At 41.3% G+C, this 19,884-nt stretch overlaps 1 protein-coding gene across 1 annotated transcript in view; it reads right to left on the reverse strand.

Moving 5' to 3' along the window:
- Positions 1-459: 459 nt before the first annotated feature.
- Positions 460-19,884, reverse strand: part of TIMD4 (T cell immunoglobulin and mucin domain containing 4) — a 38,503-nt gene continuing 19,078 nt past the window's right edge. Inside the window, exons 6-9 of the mRNA XM_036911580.2 lie at positions 5,527-5,573; positions 3,975-4,068; positions 2,685-2,724; positions 460-1,831 (exon numbers count right to left, since the gene is read on the reverse strand). Coding sequence (XP_036767475.1) covers positions 1,747-1,831; positions 2,685-2,724; positions 3,975-4,068; positions 5,527-5,573 — 266 coding nt within the window. The 3' untranslated portion in view covers positions 460-1,746. The remainder of the gene's footprint in view (positions 1,832-2,684; positions 2,725-3,974; positions 4,069-5,526; positions 5,574-19,884) is intronic.

Below are 19,884 nucleotides of genomic sequence, written 5' to 3' on the forward strand. Positions count from 1 at the left end.
ATCCACAGCAAACTTGCCTGGGGATGAAACCCATTGGCAAGACACAAGTCAAGCCAAAAATGCAGCTGCCCAAATGCTGCTGGCTGTTTCCTTCACCTACCATTCTGCTCAGTGCCAGAAAAATGAGCTAGAAGGCATGCTGTTCTGGGCAAGGTGTTCTCCAAGTTCTCAGGTGAGAGGGGGATTTTTTTAAACAGCTGGATGCATGCGAGGAACCCACAGGCAGGTTGTACCAGTTAAGTAATGAGACTGATTTTTTCCCTCTCTTATATAATATCAAGAGGGGAGAAATACAATAGGTGATCACCTTGAAAGGCTGTGTGCTTATTTCATTAATGCTACTATTGCCTGAAACATCCCAGGAAGTATTTCAGGGATGTGCTTTCCAATCCGGTTGACTTTCCACATTTCTGCCCAACCTGAGGCCTCTCTCACATAAGTACACATTCTTTACATTCATTCATGTGACAATTGTTTGTTTCAATTTTTCTCCCAGGTTGCTGCAAGCTATAAAAATTTTAAAGATTTTTAAAAAGCTATTCTTATTGAGGAACATATTCCCATGATTATATTTAAAGAAACTAATCTGGACCATCTTATGTCGCATCCATGCACTGGCCCTGGTTTAATGTCCTAATTTTTCACATTTTGCTCTGATGGATTCTTGGTGTCCAAAATTAAATTCTTCAAGTAAGAATTAAGATGCGATGCTATGGTCACCTCTAAAGATGTGAACAGAAAATTACAGAAAACCTAGGGATTTTAGAGTGAGCCAAAATTATTGTGCAATTCGATGTCATTTCCTGCATTGATGAAGCATAGATCCATACCTGGAGTGTGGCACTGAACTCTAAAATTTGGGTATAAAAAGGAAGATACAATTGCATTTAAGGTGAAGACAACTTGGGTAGAGAAGGGATCAGAAATCATGTTCCAGATGCAAGGCAATTTGGAGAACATGAGGTTCTCCTTCCAGTATCTGGAACATTGCCTGTTAGAAGAGAGATTAGACATGTTCTGCAAAGCACAATAAGTTCAACTAGGACTGATAGGGAGATGCCATGTGGAGACGGACTTTGTTTTAAATATTTCTAAGTCTCAGAACTGCCCTAAAATTGAATGATCTCCTTTGGGTGTGATAGTGAACTCACCATCTGTAGGGAGAATGGAAGTTCCCATGGCTGAGATGCTCACCTGACCCTAATCTACTTGTCCATTGCCCATGTGCAGTGATGTAATTGGCCTACTGCATAGGCACATGCTTACACTCATGTTGGCAATGAGCCATTGTGTGGTTGTATAAAGAGCTCCACCCACTGCTCTGCAGGGGAGGTGGAGACAGATTGCAAACTGCTGGATGCAGACATGATTCTAGCACTTGACCTGCCACTGCAAAAATAAAGCTTGGTATAAACCCTTTTACCCCCAACGTTCTGTTGTTGTTATTCGATGTCACCCAATCTGGAGTGAACTTGCCCAGAGCTGAAGCCCTCCAGCATTATTACACCATCACCCAAAGTATTCAAGCATGGTCTGGAAGATCCCTGACAGCAATGGTGCAGAAAAGCATGGGGCAGAGAAAGTGTGGTCTCTAAAGTAACTTTTGCTTATGAAACTAATGCAAGATTGGATCAATGACACCATTGGAATAGATGGAGCTTCTTAACAAAAAAACCCAAAACAGTCTAAGATTATTTGGACAACTCATGCATCGTGCCCCCATCCTTAATCCTAACAAGTGGCCCATTAGAGTGTGAAAAGACTATCTTCATCTTCTCTTCCATGCTGCATGTCATCGAGGACATTTTTACTTTCTCCAACATTATCCAGCCTATAAAGAGAAAAGAGAGAAGCTGATGATGGAAAACACCAAGACCAGAAATAAATGGATGCTTCTAAATTACATACAATCAACCAAGGCTGTTCAAGTTAAAAGGAGTCCAAACCTTCCATTTAACAGATGAGAAAACTGAGGCCACAAGGACTTTTGCCAGTCTATTCTAATAAGAGAATTAAAATTTTCTATATCTGCAAAATACAAAATCATGGTCTAAATATATTTAGTTAGAAAAAGGATCTCAAAGTATGACCTTCAAAAGTCACCTTACTGAGCCTCAGTTTCCCTACTTCATCACAGTTTAGACCAAATCCTTCCATTTCTTTACCAGAAAGCTATAGAACAGGACAGATGGCCAAAATCCCTCTCCAGAAGCTCTTCAAACTATTTAAAAAAACAAAACAACAAAACTGTTCCTATGGTCCAGTTGGGCAGAGGAACCAAATTTCAGGAACGATGTTCTATATGTTTTTTCATTTTCCATACTGCCAAGTCTCCTGTCCATGAATTTCAGCTTAACAATGTCCTCTTAGAGTGAGTTGCCAGAATTCAACAAAGATTTCAAGCACAGAGAAGAGTGGCAAACCACCTTCTTTCTTTTGCATGCCATACTTCTATTAATGCAACCTGCCTTGTGTTTGCATTTTGGACAAACATAACAGTGTTAATCAAGACAGAGGTTAATGTGAGCTAAATCACCACATCTTGTTCACCTCTAATGTCACATCTCAGTAACCCTGTATTTAATCAGAGCACAAGCACAAGTCATTAAACCACTGAGTAGCATCTAATCATTTGTAACAGCTTGTACAATCATTACAATAATCAGTCATGCAAGATGAATTACCTTGTGTGTTTCTGGAAACAATTGCTTTTCTTGACTTTCCCTGAAAAGACAAGGCCACAGTAAAAACAGGGTAGCAGGGCTAGGTCATGTGAAATGCTGCAGGAAGGCCAAGACTACCTTTCAAAGAGCAGAGGTGGTCCAAAGGTGAGAGAGTTCAGAGACTGGCTGTGGCAGGGAAAGCCATTCCTTTTCCCAGATCAAATGATTGCTTCTTTAGGCCCCTAGGCAGCGCCCATCAATTACAGTCTTTCCAAAGTTGTGAGCAATGGAGTTAAGCTTCTTCATTGTTGAGTCATTTGCCCACCCAGAATTCAAGTTCTCATTTGGTTTTAAAACGCTTCCTTGTGAGAGGTACCCAGAACTTCTAAAACTGTACATGCCTTTGTGTGAGGGCTAATGGCAGGCTTCCACTAAGTTACAAATTTCCTTTGCAGAGTTTACTAGGGACAGGTATTGAAATATACAAGTTTCCCTATTGTTCAAACAGGCTGGAATGGTTACTAGTCTTATTTCCTTACTACCTTGAAACAGTTGCTGTTAATTGTTCTGTTAAACAGAATAAATGTTTTCCCATTTTACAACAGGACCAGGTGCCACATGCCTATACTTTACATGAAGCCCTATTTCATGACTCTTGTTGCAGTGTTTTAAGCTTTTCTTTGAAGGCAGCAGGGGAGGAGTGCAAGATCATGGGCCAGCTGGAGAATCTATTGACATCTGTGGCCCCTGCCCCCTGAAAAATGCAGCTAGGAACCCACAAGTACTTTTGCACATGATTTCAAAGGAGTCACTTGCCCCCTGAGGTCTAGGTGGGAGCCTAGGTTAAGAAAGCTTGCTTTAAGGAAACAGTAAGATGACAGGGATCGTTTATGGCTTTCTTGCTGGAGCAATCCTAGCCCAAGGAGGAAGCTGGCCCAGGGTTTCCTCCATGCTAAGACAAGGATACTAATGCTTTCACTGAAGGCAGTAATGAGGATGAAAAGAGGTGAGCAAGGCAAGCGTATAGCATAAGGACTGGCACAGAATATGTGGCTATAAACTGAAGTTGCTCTTAGTTTCACTTCTCTTTTCTAAAATATCAGCTCTATCAGGGAGATGATACCTGAAGCCTTTAGCATCTTAGGGAGAATGAGTTTACCTGTTACCTCCTTGACCCAGAGAGGGACAGTGAGAGCAAAGGCACTCTGGGTAATGGAGACAGGGGCAGGATGCAGAGTGAGTCCATTCCCAGACCCTCCTGGAGCCTCCACAGCTCTGAAGGACTCCTTCTCCCTGGTTCTCGCCTCTTACCTCGAAGGAGAAACACCACGAGCCATGACAGCAGCACGAATCCCACGGAGGGAGCGATGATCATCAGCAGGTCTGAGTTGTCAGCCACTTTTATCTGGTGACACAGAGGGAAGATGACTGGGTCACTGTGTCTTCTCTCCTTTTGTGAGGGGATCCTTGTTTCTGAATGTCATCCTCAGATGCGTTTCCCAACCCAGTCATGCCTCCAATTGCACACAGCCTCACTGTATCTCACCACCTTTCACCCAGTGTGTCTCAAGATCAAAACAAAGCCAGCCTTATAAATCAGAAATTTTTTAAAAAATCTCTGAGAAACTGAAACATTTCACTGGACCCCCAAATTTCCCTAAGTCTTAGACATCAGGAACATGGGCAGTGGGGCTCAGGGATCTGATGATAAAAAATAACAGTGCTCTGACCTGTGTTCTCCACTGTCCAGTCTCTGTGCTGGCCACCACCTAAATCCTTTAAGCTCTGCCTAGCCCTGTGCAGTTCTTCTCCTGGCTCCCTTAGACTTCTAGAGGTAACATGATTAAAAAGAAAATGGAATTCCATTTCAAATTTTTCTGCAGCAGTGGTTCTCAAAGTGTAGCCAGGGGACCCAAGTGGTTTTCACGAGACATTATTTGCCATTTCACTGTCATTCTCTCATGAGATGTACAGTGGGGTTTCCCAGAGGTTACATGACGTGTGATGTGATGATCTCATTGCTCGGATGACAGAATAGGTAAGTAGCTATGAGAATCTCTGTCTCCTATCAAGTCAGACATGAAAGACATTTGCAAAAATGTAAAATAATACCTCTTTTCTCATTAATATTTTTTCACTCAGGAAAATAGTTCATTTTCATCAAGTGTTGTTTATTTTAACGTGATGGGTTTATGGTTCTTGCTTTTAAAAGAGTTAATAAATCCTGTTTTTAATTTCTCAGTTTTAATATTTACAAGCATAATAGGGTCCTGATACCAGAGAGTTTGAGAAGCACAGCTCTGGAGGCAGCATCTAGTTCTTGTGGGGGCTCCACCGTCTCCCACTGCCCAGGCCAGGCTCTGTGGTCCTTGCCTTCCTGTCCCATTCTGCAGCATGGCAGCAAGGACAGGACAGCCATCTCTCTCTGAAGAGAGAGAAGGGGAAGCAGCAGGAAGGGATGGGGACCTCCATTTTTCCTTCATATCTATGCTGTTTGAAGTTTTTACTTAAAGCATCTTGAATCACTTTTGTAATAATAAAAATGGATGAAGGGTAGACTCAGAAAATAAGAGGAACACTGGTGGCAGGTGTTGATTCTGCAGGGTACCCTCATCTTGGTCACACAGAAGGAACACAATGATTTTTCCATGTTTATATGTATTTTTTCTTTTCAAAGCATCTGCACATATAAAAATATCCATGTTATTTCTACCAAGAGTACAGTTCTTAGCTCTTTTATAACAGTTGCAAGGCATTTTGCCAGTTAAATATATCTACTTTCCTTAGTCCATTTCTGTAAACCTCTACTGTGGATTTAAAAAATCTAAGTCATATACTTCAAATACTTCACCAAAAATTTTACCTGTTCTGATTCAACTTCATTTTGCTCAAGAATTGTTGTCTCAGATGCTGAGAAAAGAGAAGAAAATGTATTTTCTGTGAGACAATAAATCACCACATTCTGAAATAAGCATTTCAGAGGTCATCTGGAATTTCAGTTGATGTGTTTAAGCTTTTAATCCCATCTTTCCTTTTTGTATAACTTATTCATGCATTGTTTTGATATGGTTTTATCTAAAGCTCATCTGCTCTCCGAGTTATCCCACAGGACCATCTCCATTTTATAGATGGGTAGGGTGAGGCATCAGGACAGCAGGCAGCTGGGTCTAAGTTTTCTGAAGTTCCCAGCAATGCATTCAGGATTTTATCCAGCAAGAACACTTGTCAGTCCATCAGTTAACAAATATCTATTGACCGTTTAGTATAGGTTATGCTCTATGCTAGCTGTACCACTGACCTCATCTGTAGAATTTACAACTTAGTGCAGAAAACCAAATTTAAACAAATAATGTGAATAGCTGAAAAAACAGTTACAGCTGTGCAGAAGAAAATGGGAACAAATAGCATAGGATATAATAGGAGCATATCATGAGGATGGCTGACCTGTTCTGGAAGGTCAAGGAAAGTGTCCTTGACAATGTGAGTTTAAGATGAGACATGAAGTCACTTACTTATAATTGATAACTGGTTCAACATGGGAGCCGCACTGAGAATCTACCAAGGGCTAAGCTCTGTTCCAGGCACTAACAATGCTGAGATGACTATGGCATGGCCCTATCCTCATGAAATTTACAGTAGAGAAGGCAGAGCAGAGGGTAACTTCAATGTGCCAGGCCAAGGTAATCATGGAGTTCGGAGGACTGCAGGGGAGGGTGGGCACGGGGAGAGGCACTTAGCCCAACACTGTCATGGCTCAGAGAGAGCTAGTAGAATTAAACTCGATGAGGACAGTGTCCCTCGCTGCCTGCTCAACAATGGACTCCTACTGCCTAGCACATACTTGGTCAGTAAATATTTGTTGAATGAGTAACACACAAGCTGAGGTAAGCTGTGTAAGAATTAGCGAAGAAACACGGTGAAGGCACATTAGGAAGGGCAGCATCAGCAAAGCTATGGAAGCATGAAACACAGGATGGCTCCCTGTCCAATGGCAAGCCGCTGCAAAGATATGAAATGAAGAGTCGGGAGGGGGAGGGGATGACTGAGATGGGCAGGAACCAGGCATGGAAGGCCTTTTGTTTCATGCTGGTAACGCTCTGTTTAAATCTGTAAGCAGTGGGAAACTACAGAAATGCTCCAAGCACATTATAGTCCAGTTCGGAGGATAAGGGAACAGATAAAGTGAGATTATCATCTTATTCCAGGCCTGAAACTCAGAGCTAGTAGAAATGAAGGGATACAGACAGATACCATAAATGTTTAGGAGGAAGAGCAAGACAACGTGGATGACGAATGTGGGGTGAGAATGAGACAAGAGTAAGTAACCTGCAGGCTCCTACTTGAGCCACTGGTCCATTGCCTGAACTGTCCGCTAAGATTACAAACACCAGAAGCAGAGCAGAGGGGTAAGTCTGGGTGAAGGGGAGAAAGGTGAAAAGCTCAGATTTTGAGTCGTTGAGTGAAAGGTAGCTGAGGGATGCACACAAACACTATTCGCCTGACAAGCAGCTGATGGGTTTTGATCAGAATCAAACTCATGAAAAAGATAGAGTTGGACCTACTGTTCTGTGAGTCATCAGTATCAGGGGGCAGGGATCATCCTCGGAGTGTATAAGAAATCCAAGAGCTGCATGTGGAGAACAGGGACCCTAAGAAACCCCAGCACTGAAAAGGTAGGCAGAGGAAGTGGAGGAGAAGCAGCAGAGGACACGGGCAGAGGGCAGAGAGTGAGGGCAGCGTCCCGGAAGCCGGGGCAGGGGAAACGTGCAGGAAGAATGCAAAATCCTATGGGCAATAAAACCTTCAATAGAAACAGAACATAAAGTCCAATATAGAAAGACCTGAATATAATAAATATCTAGGTTAATAATTACTGAAATTGACCACTGAATCCCCCAAGGTTCCTCCCACTCAAGACAAAAACTGAAACATAATAGGTTTTGTAAGGTTCATCATTTGGTACAAGCAAGCTTATTTGTTCAACAGGGAAAATGACTTGTTGAAGGCCTAGGAGCATAAAACTCTGAGGGGGAAATTCAGCATGTTTTCATATCCTACAACTTGGTTATTGTTGTTTTTCTCTCTGCGATTATCCCCTAGAGCTGAAAACTGCAGGTAAGAATTCAACACTCCTACCCCTGTTCTGTCAAAATCCTGTAGTATTGCAATTGTTTGTGATAGATAAGCCTGAAATTGAAACCATCAAAGAGAAACACCAGCCTGGGTCAATTTTGTCAGAGCTAATCTGTATTTTAAATTGGAACTGTCTAGTGGTAGAGAGATTTTGCAAACACAAACACTGCCTCGTGATACCGAACAGCATTTCTTCTCCTCCTTCAGAAAATGCCAAAGGCTCCAGTGGGAAGCACGCCAAAGGCCACAGTGTTATATACTGAACAGCAACAAGAAATACAAAGTGATAGTGATTTTTGTTTCCTCGTGTAAAGTACGGATGCTATTGGCCGAGGCATGGGGCTGGATGCTTCAGGATGACTGGTTTCTACATCTTCAGTGCGTCCGGGCCCTGGCGCTCTTGAGGCACTGAACACTCTGAGGCAAAAGCAGGGGCCTCTGGGACCTCGCAAGAAAAGCAATTCTGTGAGAGGGGAATTGTACTGGGTTTAGTGGTGTCCCCCAGAATCACGGACACCCAGAACCTCAGACTGTGACCTTATTTTGAAACTGGGCCTCTTTGCAGATGTCAGTAGGCCAGGGTCCTAAGATGAAATCATCATAAATTTAGGACAGGCACTAAATCCAAAGGCTGTTGTCCTTATAAGAGGAGAAGACACAGAGAGACACCCAGAGAAAGGGGCCACGTGAAGACAGGAGGAGCGGGTGACACTGCCTCAGCCGAGGCGCGCCCGGGGCCCCAGAGGCTGGAGGAGGACAGGATGGATCTTCCCTGGAGCCGCCAGAGGGGGCAGCGCCCTGCTGACCCCGTGGTTTCGGGGTTTCTAACCTCTAGAATTATGAGATAGTAAACTTATAATTATCTAAATCTAAAGATATCTTATCTAAAATTGTAAGATAGTAAACGTGTATTATTTTAAGCCACGGCATCTCTGGCAGTTCGTTAGAGCAGCCGTGGGAAACTAACCCAGAGGCCCTGGTCCCCAAGGCCTTCCAAGAGACCAGTTCCAAGGATGGGCGAAAAGGATGAAAGGAAGGACTGGCTTTTCATTTAAAATGTGTTTGTCCGCTCTGTACCTTTGCCATGTATTATCTATCTTAAAATCAATTCATTCAATGCAATAACAACAAAAGAATCTTAAAACTAACCATGTTTCCCCAGGTCCATGTACTGACCAATACTTCTGATTAACATTAGGTTTTCCTACAGGGTGAAAATGTATTTATGTAAAAAATACCAAAATAGGGACCCCTTGGCAGCTAGGGTTCCCACTGTGTGTGCTGGTTTGATTTTAGGCTCTTGGGTTCTTGGTATGTGCGGGTACTCTAGCAAACAGACGTCCTGTAAACCTTCACCCCAGCCTGCGGAGGACATGAGGGCCTCTCGGCCGCCTTGCTTCACCACCACTGAGTCTTTATCGCAGGTTTCCTGGCTGTGTGACCTCCAGCAAGACATTTTCTGTACTAGAAACTCTCTCTCTGAGGCACCTTATTCATCTGAAAATGTTCATATTTCACCAACTGATCTCCTCTGCCCTTTTTAACCTTTATATCTCTGGGTGACTTTTTACAAAGGATTTGAATGACCTGAGAAAATGATCATTACATAGTAATTTTTTAAAGGGTATAAAGCTGTACTGAGTACAAGGATTGAGTATGTAAATACTTAAAAGTATATGCACAAATACATGCGTATCTCTTTCTTCACAAAGAAAACTCAGAAGAAATACTAAAAGATTAAATATATCTCATTTTGCATAGAAGCGTTATAGGTAACTAAAATTTTTTTTGCTTACTACTTTTCTATCATCTTTAAATTTTTTCAAAGGTGAAACATTCAACTGCAAAATATTCTACATATCATGTGTTAATCACTGGAAACTCTCCAAGATGCCTGAGTCAAGAGCAAACTCTTAGAATGTGTGTCATTTCTCTGAAGTAATGCCACAGTGACCTCCTGCAAAACGAACTAAATGAAACTGACAATAGCTGTTAGGAATGTAAGAATGAGAATAAGTTAGCATAAGAGTAGCCATCTTAAGGGCCTAGAAGCAGTTTTCTGAAGTTGTGACTTAAAAGAAAAAAAACTGGAACTGGGTAAGGCCTTGGAAAACAAGTTAATCATGAACACCGGGATGGGGGCAGCTGTGGCCTTCAGTCAGCTAACCTTGGTCAGTTAATCCTACATACCAAGCTTATCGTGCAGAACCTCCCTAAATTGAGGAGTGGTCTTACCTTGCTCTCGCTTAACCCCAGGATGTATGTCTTGCAAAGATAATGTGCAGCTGTGGAAAATTACTAAGAGTTAAGTGTTTTGAAAATGCTATATAAACCCTTGGTTTTGAGTGCTCGAGGTCCTTGTTGAAACCCGCTGTGTAGGGCAGACACTTGGACCCCAGCTAGCTGGAATAACAATAAACCTCTTGCTTGTTGCATCGATCTGCCGTGGCCTTCGTCTCCTCACTGGGGGGGAAGCGCAGACCGGAATAAGGCCGTTGGGTCTTACATTTGGGGGCTCGTCCGGGATCGCATGCCCCCCCCCCCCCCGGAGGAACGACAAGCCAAGGATCGGAGGCTTGCCCTGGCCAGGTATTACTGTGTTTGTGTCCGTGTGTCTCTTGTCAAACCTGTAAGAACGTTCTGTGTTTAATCAGAAAGTGCCTTGCCGGCTGGTGAGTGCACCCAGTGTTTTTGTTCGCGAACAAGCCTGAAACCTGTATAAAGCCTGTGGGAGCTCAAATCTGTGTCTGGGTCGGCATAGACTTAAGCGGACGCGCTGGCAGGTCGCCGACCAGGGGTCTTGGGAGACGTCCCTTGCCCCCGTCTGGAGGACGAGGTCCTCATCTGTGAGGAAAGTTGGCTGCCACTGCAGTCTGACAGGCCCTCAAACCTGTGGGAGCTCCAATCTGTTTCTGGGTCAGCATTGACTTAGGTGGACGCGCTGGCAGGTCGCTGACCAGGGGTCTTGGGAGACGTCCCTTGCCCCCGTCTGGAGGACGAGGTCCTCATCTGTGAGGAAAGTCGGCTGCCGCTGCAGTCCGACAGGCCCTCAACTTAACTTTCAGGTTTGTCTCCGCGGCCGCGGCAGATTCTTCTCTGTAGGCGCCTGGTTGTTGTTTGTCGTGTTTGTCTTAGTCTTTTTGACAGAAGAAATGGGACAGACGCAGACGACCCCCTTGTCTCTCATGACAGACCATTTTTCTCAGACGTTAGGGAGAGAGCTCACAATTTGAGCACGGACATCAGGAAGAGAAAATTTCGTGTTTTCTGCACCTCAAGTGGCCATCCTTTAATGTTGGCTGGCTGCCGGAGGGAACCTTATCATTATGTCTCAGTCTGTAAGTTTGTGTGTCTAAGTGTGTAAATGAAAATATCTTTCTACCTCCGGATGGTATTAATGAAATTGATTTAAAGACAAGCGCTTGTGAAAATTGGGCATTCTAAAACTTCCAGAAAATCTGATGGAAAATGTTAAGCATTAATGCTAATTTGGGTTTGCCTGAGGCGGGCATGTCATTGTGGTTATCAGCTGCCAAAGTTTACTTAAAGTCATTTAAGTTGATGTTACCAGTTAAACATTTCAAGAAAATGCTTGAAAGAAAGCTTGACTTTGTCTAATGTTTAGTAAAAGTTTTCTAAGTAATCTGGCATAGTTGCTAAAAATAAGTAAACAAGTGTAGCAAATAAACATCTTAATAATACTGTATTAATGTATAACAGTGTATATGTATGCAAACAGCTTGAGAATTTTTGTGGTAACCAAAATTTTTAAAGTTTGCTAAGTTATATAGACATATTTTGTGCCTAATGAGAAATTGTGTTGTAAAGCACATTTCCAAAAATGATAATATATGTTCATAGATGAAGAATGCTAGTGTAACAGTTTACGGTGGCCTGTTTTTCAGTGTTCACTGAAAGTTAAAGTATCAAATGATTTTAAGTTCTAATGAAAACTACTTAAATAAGGAAAACATTTCTCTATGCTAAAAGATGTATGTTTTAATAAGAGAAAGTATAAAGAATGGAAACTCATCTGCATGCTAAAGAATGTGTTTTTTGATAAAAGAAAGTGGCTTTGTTCTAAAGTGCAGCTGTTTATGTTAGAGAGGGACGGAGAACAGAGACAAAGAGAGAGCAGTGTGGTGCAGCAGCGTGGTGCCTTTTGTTGTAGCGGATCCGCTCAGCCTGTTGCTTTGGAGGAAGGTCAAGATGTTTAGAGATAAGGCGGGACAAACCCCGGCAAGCCCAGGCATAATTCTCACCCGTTTATGTGCTTGAGACCATGGGGCAAATGAAGAATAAATTACTATATTCTTACAGATATAGTCATGCTATGTGAAATTAAAGCAAGTGAGTCTTGATATCAAGTGCACAGCAAAATTAGAATTTTGTTTCCAGTTAAAAAAAAAACAAAACAAAAAACAGTTTTCTTTAACTGTTAGTCTGCTCTTAATGTTGAAAGATTGCAAAGAGTTCTCTAATTGTTTTATCAAAGCAGTTTCTCATGCTTAAAGTCTCAGTGAGTTGCCAGAATATTTTTTTTAAAAATGAAATCTTAATATTAAAAAGACTAAAAGCTAAAGTTTGTTAACTGTGTAACCTTTATTTGCCTTTGAAATATTTTGTTATTGAAAACGATTGCATGGCATGAGAAATTGAATTATTTAAGTTAACAAACCAAAATTTATTCTTAAAAATTAAATTGTGTAGAATCTGGACAAGATTATGTTTCTCCCAGAAAAACAGGTTTCACTGCAAAAGTTTAGATGGGCAAACATGTGACCACTTTTGAGGAAAGTTGTAATAGATTTTTTGAAAACCACCAGGTCTTCTTGTTTAATTTATATGCTGTAGATATGTTTGTATGTTTTAAAAAAACATGGAGGACTCTCCATGTTTTTTAATGCAAATGATCTTATAAGTTGCTATGCAAATTCTATTAAAAGCTCTATCTACTGTTAAAGAGTAAAACATTCTTGAAGCTTTCAGGGAAGACCTGTAGACTTAAGCACTTTCTCTGCTTTTTTGTATCTGGTCTTGGACACTTATGCTGAGTTATGTTCTTATTATTTTCACTGTTTGTAAGCTATTAATTGTATATAATCTTTAAACCATCCAAATATCCAGCATACATTTCCATGTCACCACAACCCACTATTGACGCCATGAATGAAATGGCTGGTTAGAAAGCCAAAGGTCATCATTTCTCAATCCCTAAATGAAGAAGTAAGATGCCTGATCTCTTTCATCTCAAAGCATATTTATGGTCAAATCTGAATATCTGTATGAAAGAAAGAGACATTTAAATTTGAGATTCTGCTTAAACTTTTAAGTTGAATTTGACTATAGCCATATTCATTCTTTGTATGTATCTCTAACAGGTCTTTTGTATGCCTGGTGATATTATAATCTGCCTTGAGTTTAGACAGTTCTTTCAGCTAAATGTGAATTCTTATTGTAGCTTTTTCCCCTCCTGAAGATGAAAGCAGAAAAATCTACCATCTGCTACCATTCTCTCAAGAATGCTTGGTAACATAGATTATTTTGACTTTGTATATATTGTCTTTAAAAACTGACAGCAGCAGTCTCCCCTGCTGCCCCACCTTTTTAAGATATCTCGTTTACTGTGCTGGGTATATAGACAATAAATGTGTAATGATAGACAGTTCTAAAAGAATTAAATGCAAAAAAGTGCTTTTACCTCTAGTTAACTCTGATATTTTCCAGAGGGCCCCTGGAACATGTCAGAAGAATTTTTTCTCATTAGAGAAAGTATTTGACTAATTTGGCTTATTTATCTGATATATATATATATTTACCAGGAAAGCACTGTCAAAGAGAATAATGCTAAACTTTGTTACTGAATGTTTTGTATTACAGAAATATCAGAATTTCCTTATGTCAACTGTCTTACAGTGAGCTCTCATCAGATCTTTGACCATTGTCATTTGTAAGTTTTTTGTCATTTATAGTCACTGTTTTGTTGTTCCTGGACTGGTAAAGAACTGGATTTCAGCAGAACAGGTATTAGTTGCATAAGATTACATAAACTAAAAAAAATAGTTTTGTGTCTTTTTGTTTCGAATGTTGCTGATAGTGTTTTGAGCTTGTTCTCTTAAGCTGACAACAGTTTAGTAGATGGCTGTCTTTATAAGCAGAATTGAGACATCCTTCTCTCTACCTGATCCCTACAGAGTTTAAAAACTTTTGGTGACTGTTTTTGTATTCCATGGCAGTATGTTTATTTGCACGAGTTTAGTAAGAATCTGCTTTCCTTGTGAGAAGACTAATTAAGAACACTAGTTATACTGCCAGGGCTTTGGCTGGAATGTCATACCTGAGAGACATGTGCATGGACTCAGATGTGAACAACTTTAAGGAACTAAAATTGACTTTATAAAGCCAACAAAGCCCCTTAGAAGAACTAGCCTGGTACCTTGCTTGCAGAGTTCCCAGCAGCCTTACCAGGTGAGTAAAGAAGGTCGCTTCCTGGCAGGTGCAGAGACCTCGAGAAGAGAAAAATTCATCCAAATCTACAGGTACTGCAGGCAAAGCCTGATGGCAGGTCTGGCTTGGCTGTCTAGCCTCAAGAGGCCTTTAAAAGTTCAATCTGAGGTTCCTTGCAAAAAGTTCCAGCAAAGCATATTTAAAAGAGCCTGTGTAATCAATTGCTCTTCTTGCTGCACTTGTGCAAATAATCAAGCCAGCTGTTAATTATTTTCTTAACCTGGTTACTTCTAATAAAAATGAAAGTGATTTTAAAGTATTTCAATAACGCAGCCTTCTCCAGAATAAAAAATCCAACTCCAGATGTTGGTACATAACCTAATAACACAATTTGTTTTATCTTGCCTAGAAGCCACAAAACTGCAAACAGTAATAGAAACGAAACCCAGAATAGAAGCGCCAGCCTTCTGAGGCCCTCTCAACTGACCAGTGATAAAGACCTAGCTGCACCCTTTACCGCGCCCCCTTCTCAGCACGAAGCAGCCAGAGCGGTCATCGCCCCTTTTCCCTAGCAGCAGCTAGAGTCTCTACCTGTAGAAGAGAGAATGAGACAAGGACCATAGGCTTAGACAGAATAAAGTGAGAGCCTCTGGAAGAGGCGGGGCGGGATATTTGCAATCAGAGCAATGTAACTACATGCTGGAACTCCCCCCTACTGGAACTATGTTGAACATAGAACTCTGGAATCATTCTTCAGTGAGATCAGTTAATGTTCCCCAGATAGAGAAGAGTAGCACATGTTTTGTTATGCTAGTCATTTGTAATCATGTATGGGATTCGCTTTAGCATACTGGAGGGCCCGGGCCTGTGTGCTGTCTTTCCTCCTTCAGATCTGACTAGGTAATTTTGCAAGCTGAGCAATTGACTTAGCATGCAGACCCAGCTGTAGACGGCATAGTAAAAAGCAAGATTCTTTAGCAAATAGACAATATCTCAGCCCACCTTAGAGGCTGAGCATGCAATCTTTTGATGTGCACCCGAACCAGGGCGCCAGTGTCCCAGAGAGAAATCAAGGAAAGAAATTATCTTTAATATTCAAAGACCCCTTCCCCGTTACCCAAACTGACAACCGCGATTTATATAATAAGTTAAAAGCTCTTCAGGCAGTCCAAAGAGAAGTGTAGACCCAACTAAAAGCAGTCTATGAGCCCGGCACTTCAGAAGCAACCCACCTGTTCCAAGTTAAAGACTTTGTGTTTGTAAGGCGACACCGAGCGCAGACCCTTGAGCCACGGTAGAAAAGACCCTACTTAGGGTTACTGACCACCCCAACAGCAGTCAAAGTTAGTAAGATTGCCACCTAGATCCACGCATCTCATGTGAAACCCGTTGTCTCAGCCGAGACAGCTGACGACCATCTCACGTGGAGAGCCCAACCTACTGAGAATCCTCTCCAGCTTAAAAATCACCAGAAGACCCCTAAAGTGACCAGGTGCGCGTCCAGAGACACCAACGCTGTTTAGCTGACCCACACACCGTTCTCAAAAACTATTCCAAGATAACCACATCAGCTGGACAAAGACAACCTTCAAAAGCTTAGACTGCGCCGTTCATATTGTGCCTTTCCCCTATTGCACTACCAAACAGATGACCTCTAATTTCATGATTGAAATAGTTACAAGAAGAAGAGGGGAATGTAAGAATGAGAATAAGTTAGCATAAGAGTAGCCATCTTAAGGGCCTAGAAGCAGTTTTCTGAAGTTGTGACTTAAAAGAAAAAAAACTGGAACTGGGTAAGGCCTTGGAAAACAAGTTAATCATGAACACCGGGATGGGGGCAGCTGTGGCCTTCAGTCAGCTAACCTTGGTCAGTTAATCCTACATACCAAGCTTATCGTGCAGAACCTCCCTAAATTGAGGAGTGGTCTTACCTTGCTCTCGCTTAACCCCAGGATGTATGTCTTGCAAAGATAATGTGCAGCTGTGGAAAATTACTAAGAGTTAAGTGTTTTGAAACTGCTATATAAACCCTTGGTTTTGAGTGCTCGAGGTCCTTGTTGAAACCCGCTGTGTAGGGCAGACACTTGGACCCCAGCTAGCTGGAATAACAATAAACCTCTTGCTTGTTGCATCGATCTGCCGTGGCCTTCGTCTCCTCACTGGGGGGGAAGCGCAGACCGGAATAAGGCCGTTGGGTCTTACAGGAACCCACTAACCCACAGCCAGAGAAGGGTTGAGTGATGCTATTAGAAAAAACACTCCTCTAGCTCTACCAGTACTGATGTGCAAAGATCTTTGTAATATTTCTAAAAACTGGTGAAATCCAAGTAGAGTTAGTAGACCAGTTATTTGCACTGTGCTGATGCCAACTTCCTGCTTTTGACAATGTGCTGTCGTTACGTAAGATGTTTAGCAGAAGGTGGACCTCCCTATACTGTTTTTGCAAAATAATTTCATGTGAGTCTAAAATTATTTCAAAGTAAAATAAATTTTTTAAGTCTTTTAAGTATGAGCCATTTCATATGACTCAGTTTAAAATATGCATGGTACATAGGAGCTTTGCAGTACAGGTCTGTTAAACAAAATCACCAAATGAATTTTAAAGTGGGTTTAAAAGAATATAGAGAGAATGACTTTGTAAAAAACAAACTTAACAATTTTTGTAAAACATAATGATAGATATTACTATGTTATTAGGGGAAAAAAATGATCTGAGAGGATGTAGTCCAAACTGTTACAATAATTATCTCTTCATCGTTTCATTTGCGATAGGGGGTGAGAGCAGGAATGTTTGGAATACAAGAAACTTTCACTTTATAGCATTTTAACTTATTCTTTTACAAGAGTATATATTTATTTTGCAACATGAACAGTAAAGCTTAAATGTTAGAACTATAGCATAAAAACACCATCTTTACCTTCAAAGGACTTATAATCTAGCAGAGCAGGAGGCAATGTGCAGTGCATGCTCTGTAAAAGCCGTATTGAAATAGACTCACATCTGCCCTTTTAAGCAATGTGTCCTCTGTCTGCATGGCATAAATCAAGGGGCAGCAAACTATGACCAGGGGGCCAAAGCCAGCCTGCTTCCTGCTTTTGTACACTCTGAGAGCTAAGAATCATTTTTATGTTTTCAAATGGTTGGGAAAAAAATCAAAAGAATACTAACTCACAACACATGAAAACTACTGGCAATCATACATCAGTGTCCACCAAAAAGTTTTAAGTTTTAGTTACTTACTGAAGCACAGTGGGCACCCATTTGTGTACACATCATCTCTGTCTGCTTTTGCACTACAGGGGCAGAATTGAATAGTTGCAAGAGCGACCGCATGGCATGGTGTTTAAGGCCTAAAATAGGTACTACCTGGCCTTTTTAGAAAAAGTTTGCTGACTCCTGGTGTAGTTATTCTATTGGTGCAAAAACAGGGCCCATGGAGTCAGGGAATTAAATGTGTTACATCTGAGCACAATTTTAATTTTAAAACCTTCAGCCCTTCAGACCCTAGGGTAATGAGAGCCTTCCCTTCAAAGGTAGTTATGTCTAAGGTGGTAGACTAAAACCCACTTTGTCACTCTCTCAAATAAAACTATGTGCAGTTCCCGAATGGCACTGGGATTTAGACTAGAAAATCTTTTAAGAATCCATTCTGCGTATCACCCCTGTCTCCAACCTATTAGCAGAAATTTGCTTCAAAATGACTAGAAACTTCCTCTGAGCATCAATTTATCAAGCACTACTGCATGCCTGGCATAGAGATGAGCTTTCCAAGGATCTCATTTAATGCTTTCAAAACCCATGTCATAGATACACAAATGGAGGCTGAGAAAACTTAAATCACTCACCCAAGGTAACACAGACAATAAAAAGAAATTTGAACCCAACTCAGAATAACTTAAAAATCATGACTGTATCACTCGGAGAGAAAAGAAAAATAGCATATTAAAATCCTATTTGAAAATACAAACTGCTCTGTAACCATTGGGCTTCATGCCAAAAATCAACTGAAAAAAAAAAATCACTATCTCCTCAGTGGGTACATTTGAAACTAATATTACATATGTTGACTCATGTTTGAGTTCATAGACGCTGGGACTCTCATCTGTCTCTACTTTTAAAACAAATTTAGTTCTGAAATGAGTCAATTCAATGATACAATCTTAATGCAATCCTAGAATTTTAAGTGACAACTTCAAGCCTTCAGTTTTTTCTTTCATAGGTAGCCTCTGGCTTATGCTGCCCCCTTCTGGATCACTTACGGTATGGTCTTTAAAATTTCAAAGGCTAGCGAAAAGAACCGAAAATATATGAATATTTTAGAGTTGAGTAAATTTTGAAATTATCTCCTCTGATTGCTTTTTTTTAAATCAAGAAAAAAAAATCTAGGGATATAGTTCACTCACTCAAGGTTTCAGAGTAATGAGTAACAAAGGAAGTGATTAGAAACCATGTTTTCTGAACTTGCCTGACAGCACTAATGCAAATCTGGAACTTCAAAATGCATTTGGAAGGCAGCAGCACACATTTATTATACTTCCTTTAAATTTCGGAGACCCCTGAATGTTTTTAATACGGGAGTGATCAAAAAGTGCATTATACACTTGAACAAATCAATCAACAGAACATTACATACATGAATCAGGTGTTCCTTAGCTCCAAGGGCAGACTTGGCTGGAATCCATTTTTTAATCTTGAAAGGGAACAGAGAGCAAATTCTTTTGGCACTCAGTGTGGTTCATAACAAGGGAAGAATGATGAGATGACTTCACATTTCATGCAGATGAGATAACAGAAGGAAACGAGAGATTCTAGAACTCCATTACTGAAGTCACCCAGTTTCAAACTTTGCCTCAATCTTCCCCTACCTCCTAGATGCCCTGGTAACAAAAAACTGATCCCCTATGTGAAAGCCAAGAGTCACCACCTCAGGCTACTGTTCTCATGTGCCAAACTCTGAAGGGCTCATTGAAGCAAACATGAGACCTCATCCTCAGTCCCTCCCCAGTGGACTCCTCTCTGAACGGCAGTGTCTAAAACTGCTCTGCCCACACCAGTGGATCATTAACTCTTGAATGAAGGAGAGGCAAGGTGCACATGTTACCAAGAATCCTCAGAATTACTAACAGAAGCAATAATACTAAGTGGATAGCACATACTGAGCACTCACTACACACCAGCAGAGTGCAAAACACTTTCCATGTTGATCTCAAAAAGATCTGCAGAGAGCGTCAATACAGTCCTCCTCACAGTGGGAATCCTGCAGCCTAGAGATGTCAGGCAACGTGCTCGAGTCACAAAACTGAAAACGGAGAGAGCAAACCACAGAGCCAGGGTTATGTACCCATAGGGCCCAAGCTCTTATCCTCTGGATTCTAGGGCCTTTGGAAAATGTGGCAAGAGCTCATGTACACTTGCTCTAATAAGGCCAGGGCTGGAGAGTGAATGACTATGCTGTTTCATAGCCCAGTGGGAAGATATCCTTTTGGAATGGAATTGCAGCCCTCTGCTGCCTAGGTGGGTACAGTCTCTGGAAACGTGATCCTAATAATTATCATTGATGATGATGGTCATGAGCCCACTGTAAGCAGCTGAAAGTGCACAAAGCACTTTCATATTTATTATCACCATTTGAACTTCAAA

This window comes from Manis pentadactyla, chromosome 2 (assembly GCF_030020395.1).
Source record: "Manis pentadactyla isolate mManPen7 chromosome 2, mManPen7.hap1, whole genome shotgun sequence".
NCBI classification, from domain to species: domain Eukaryota; kingdom Metazoa; phylum Chordata; class Mammalia; order Pholidota; family Manidae; genus Manis; species Manis pentadactyla.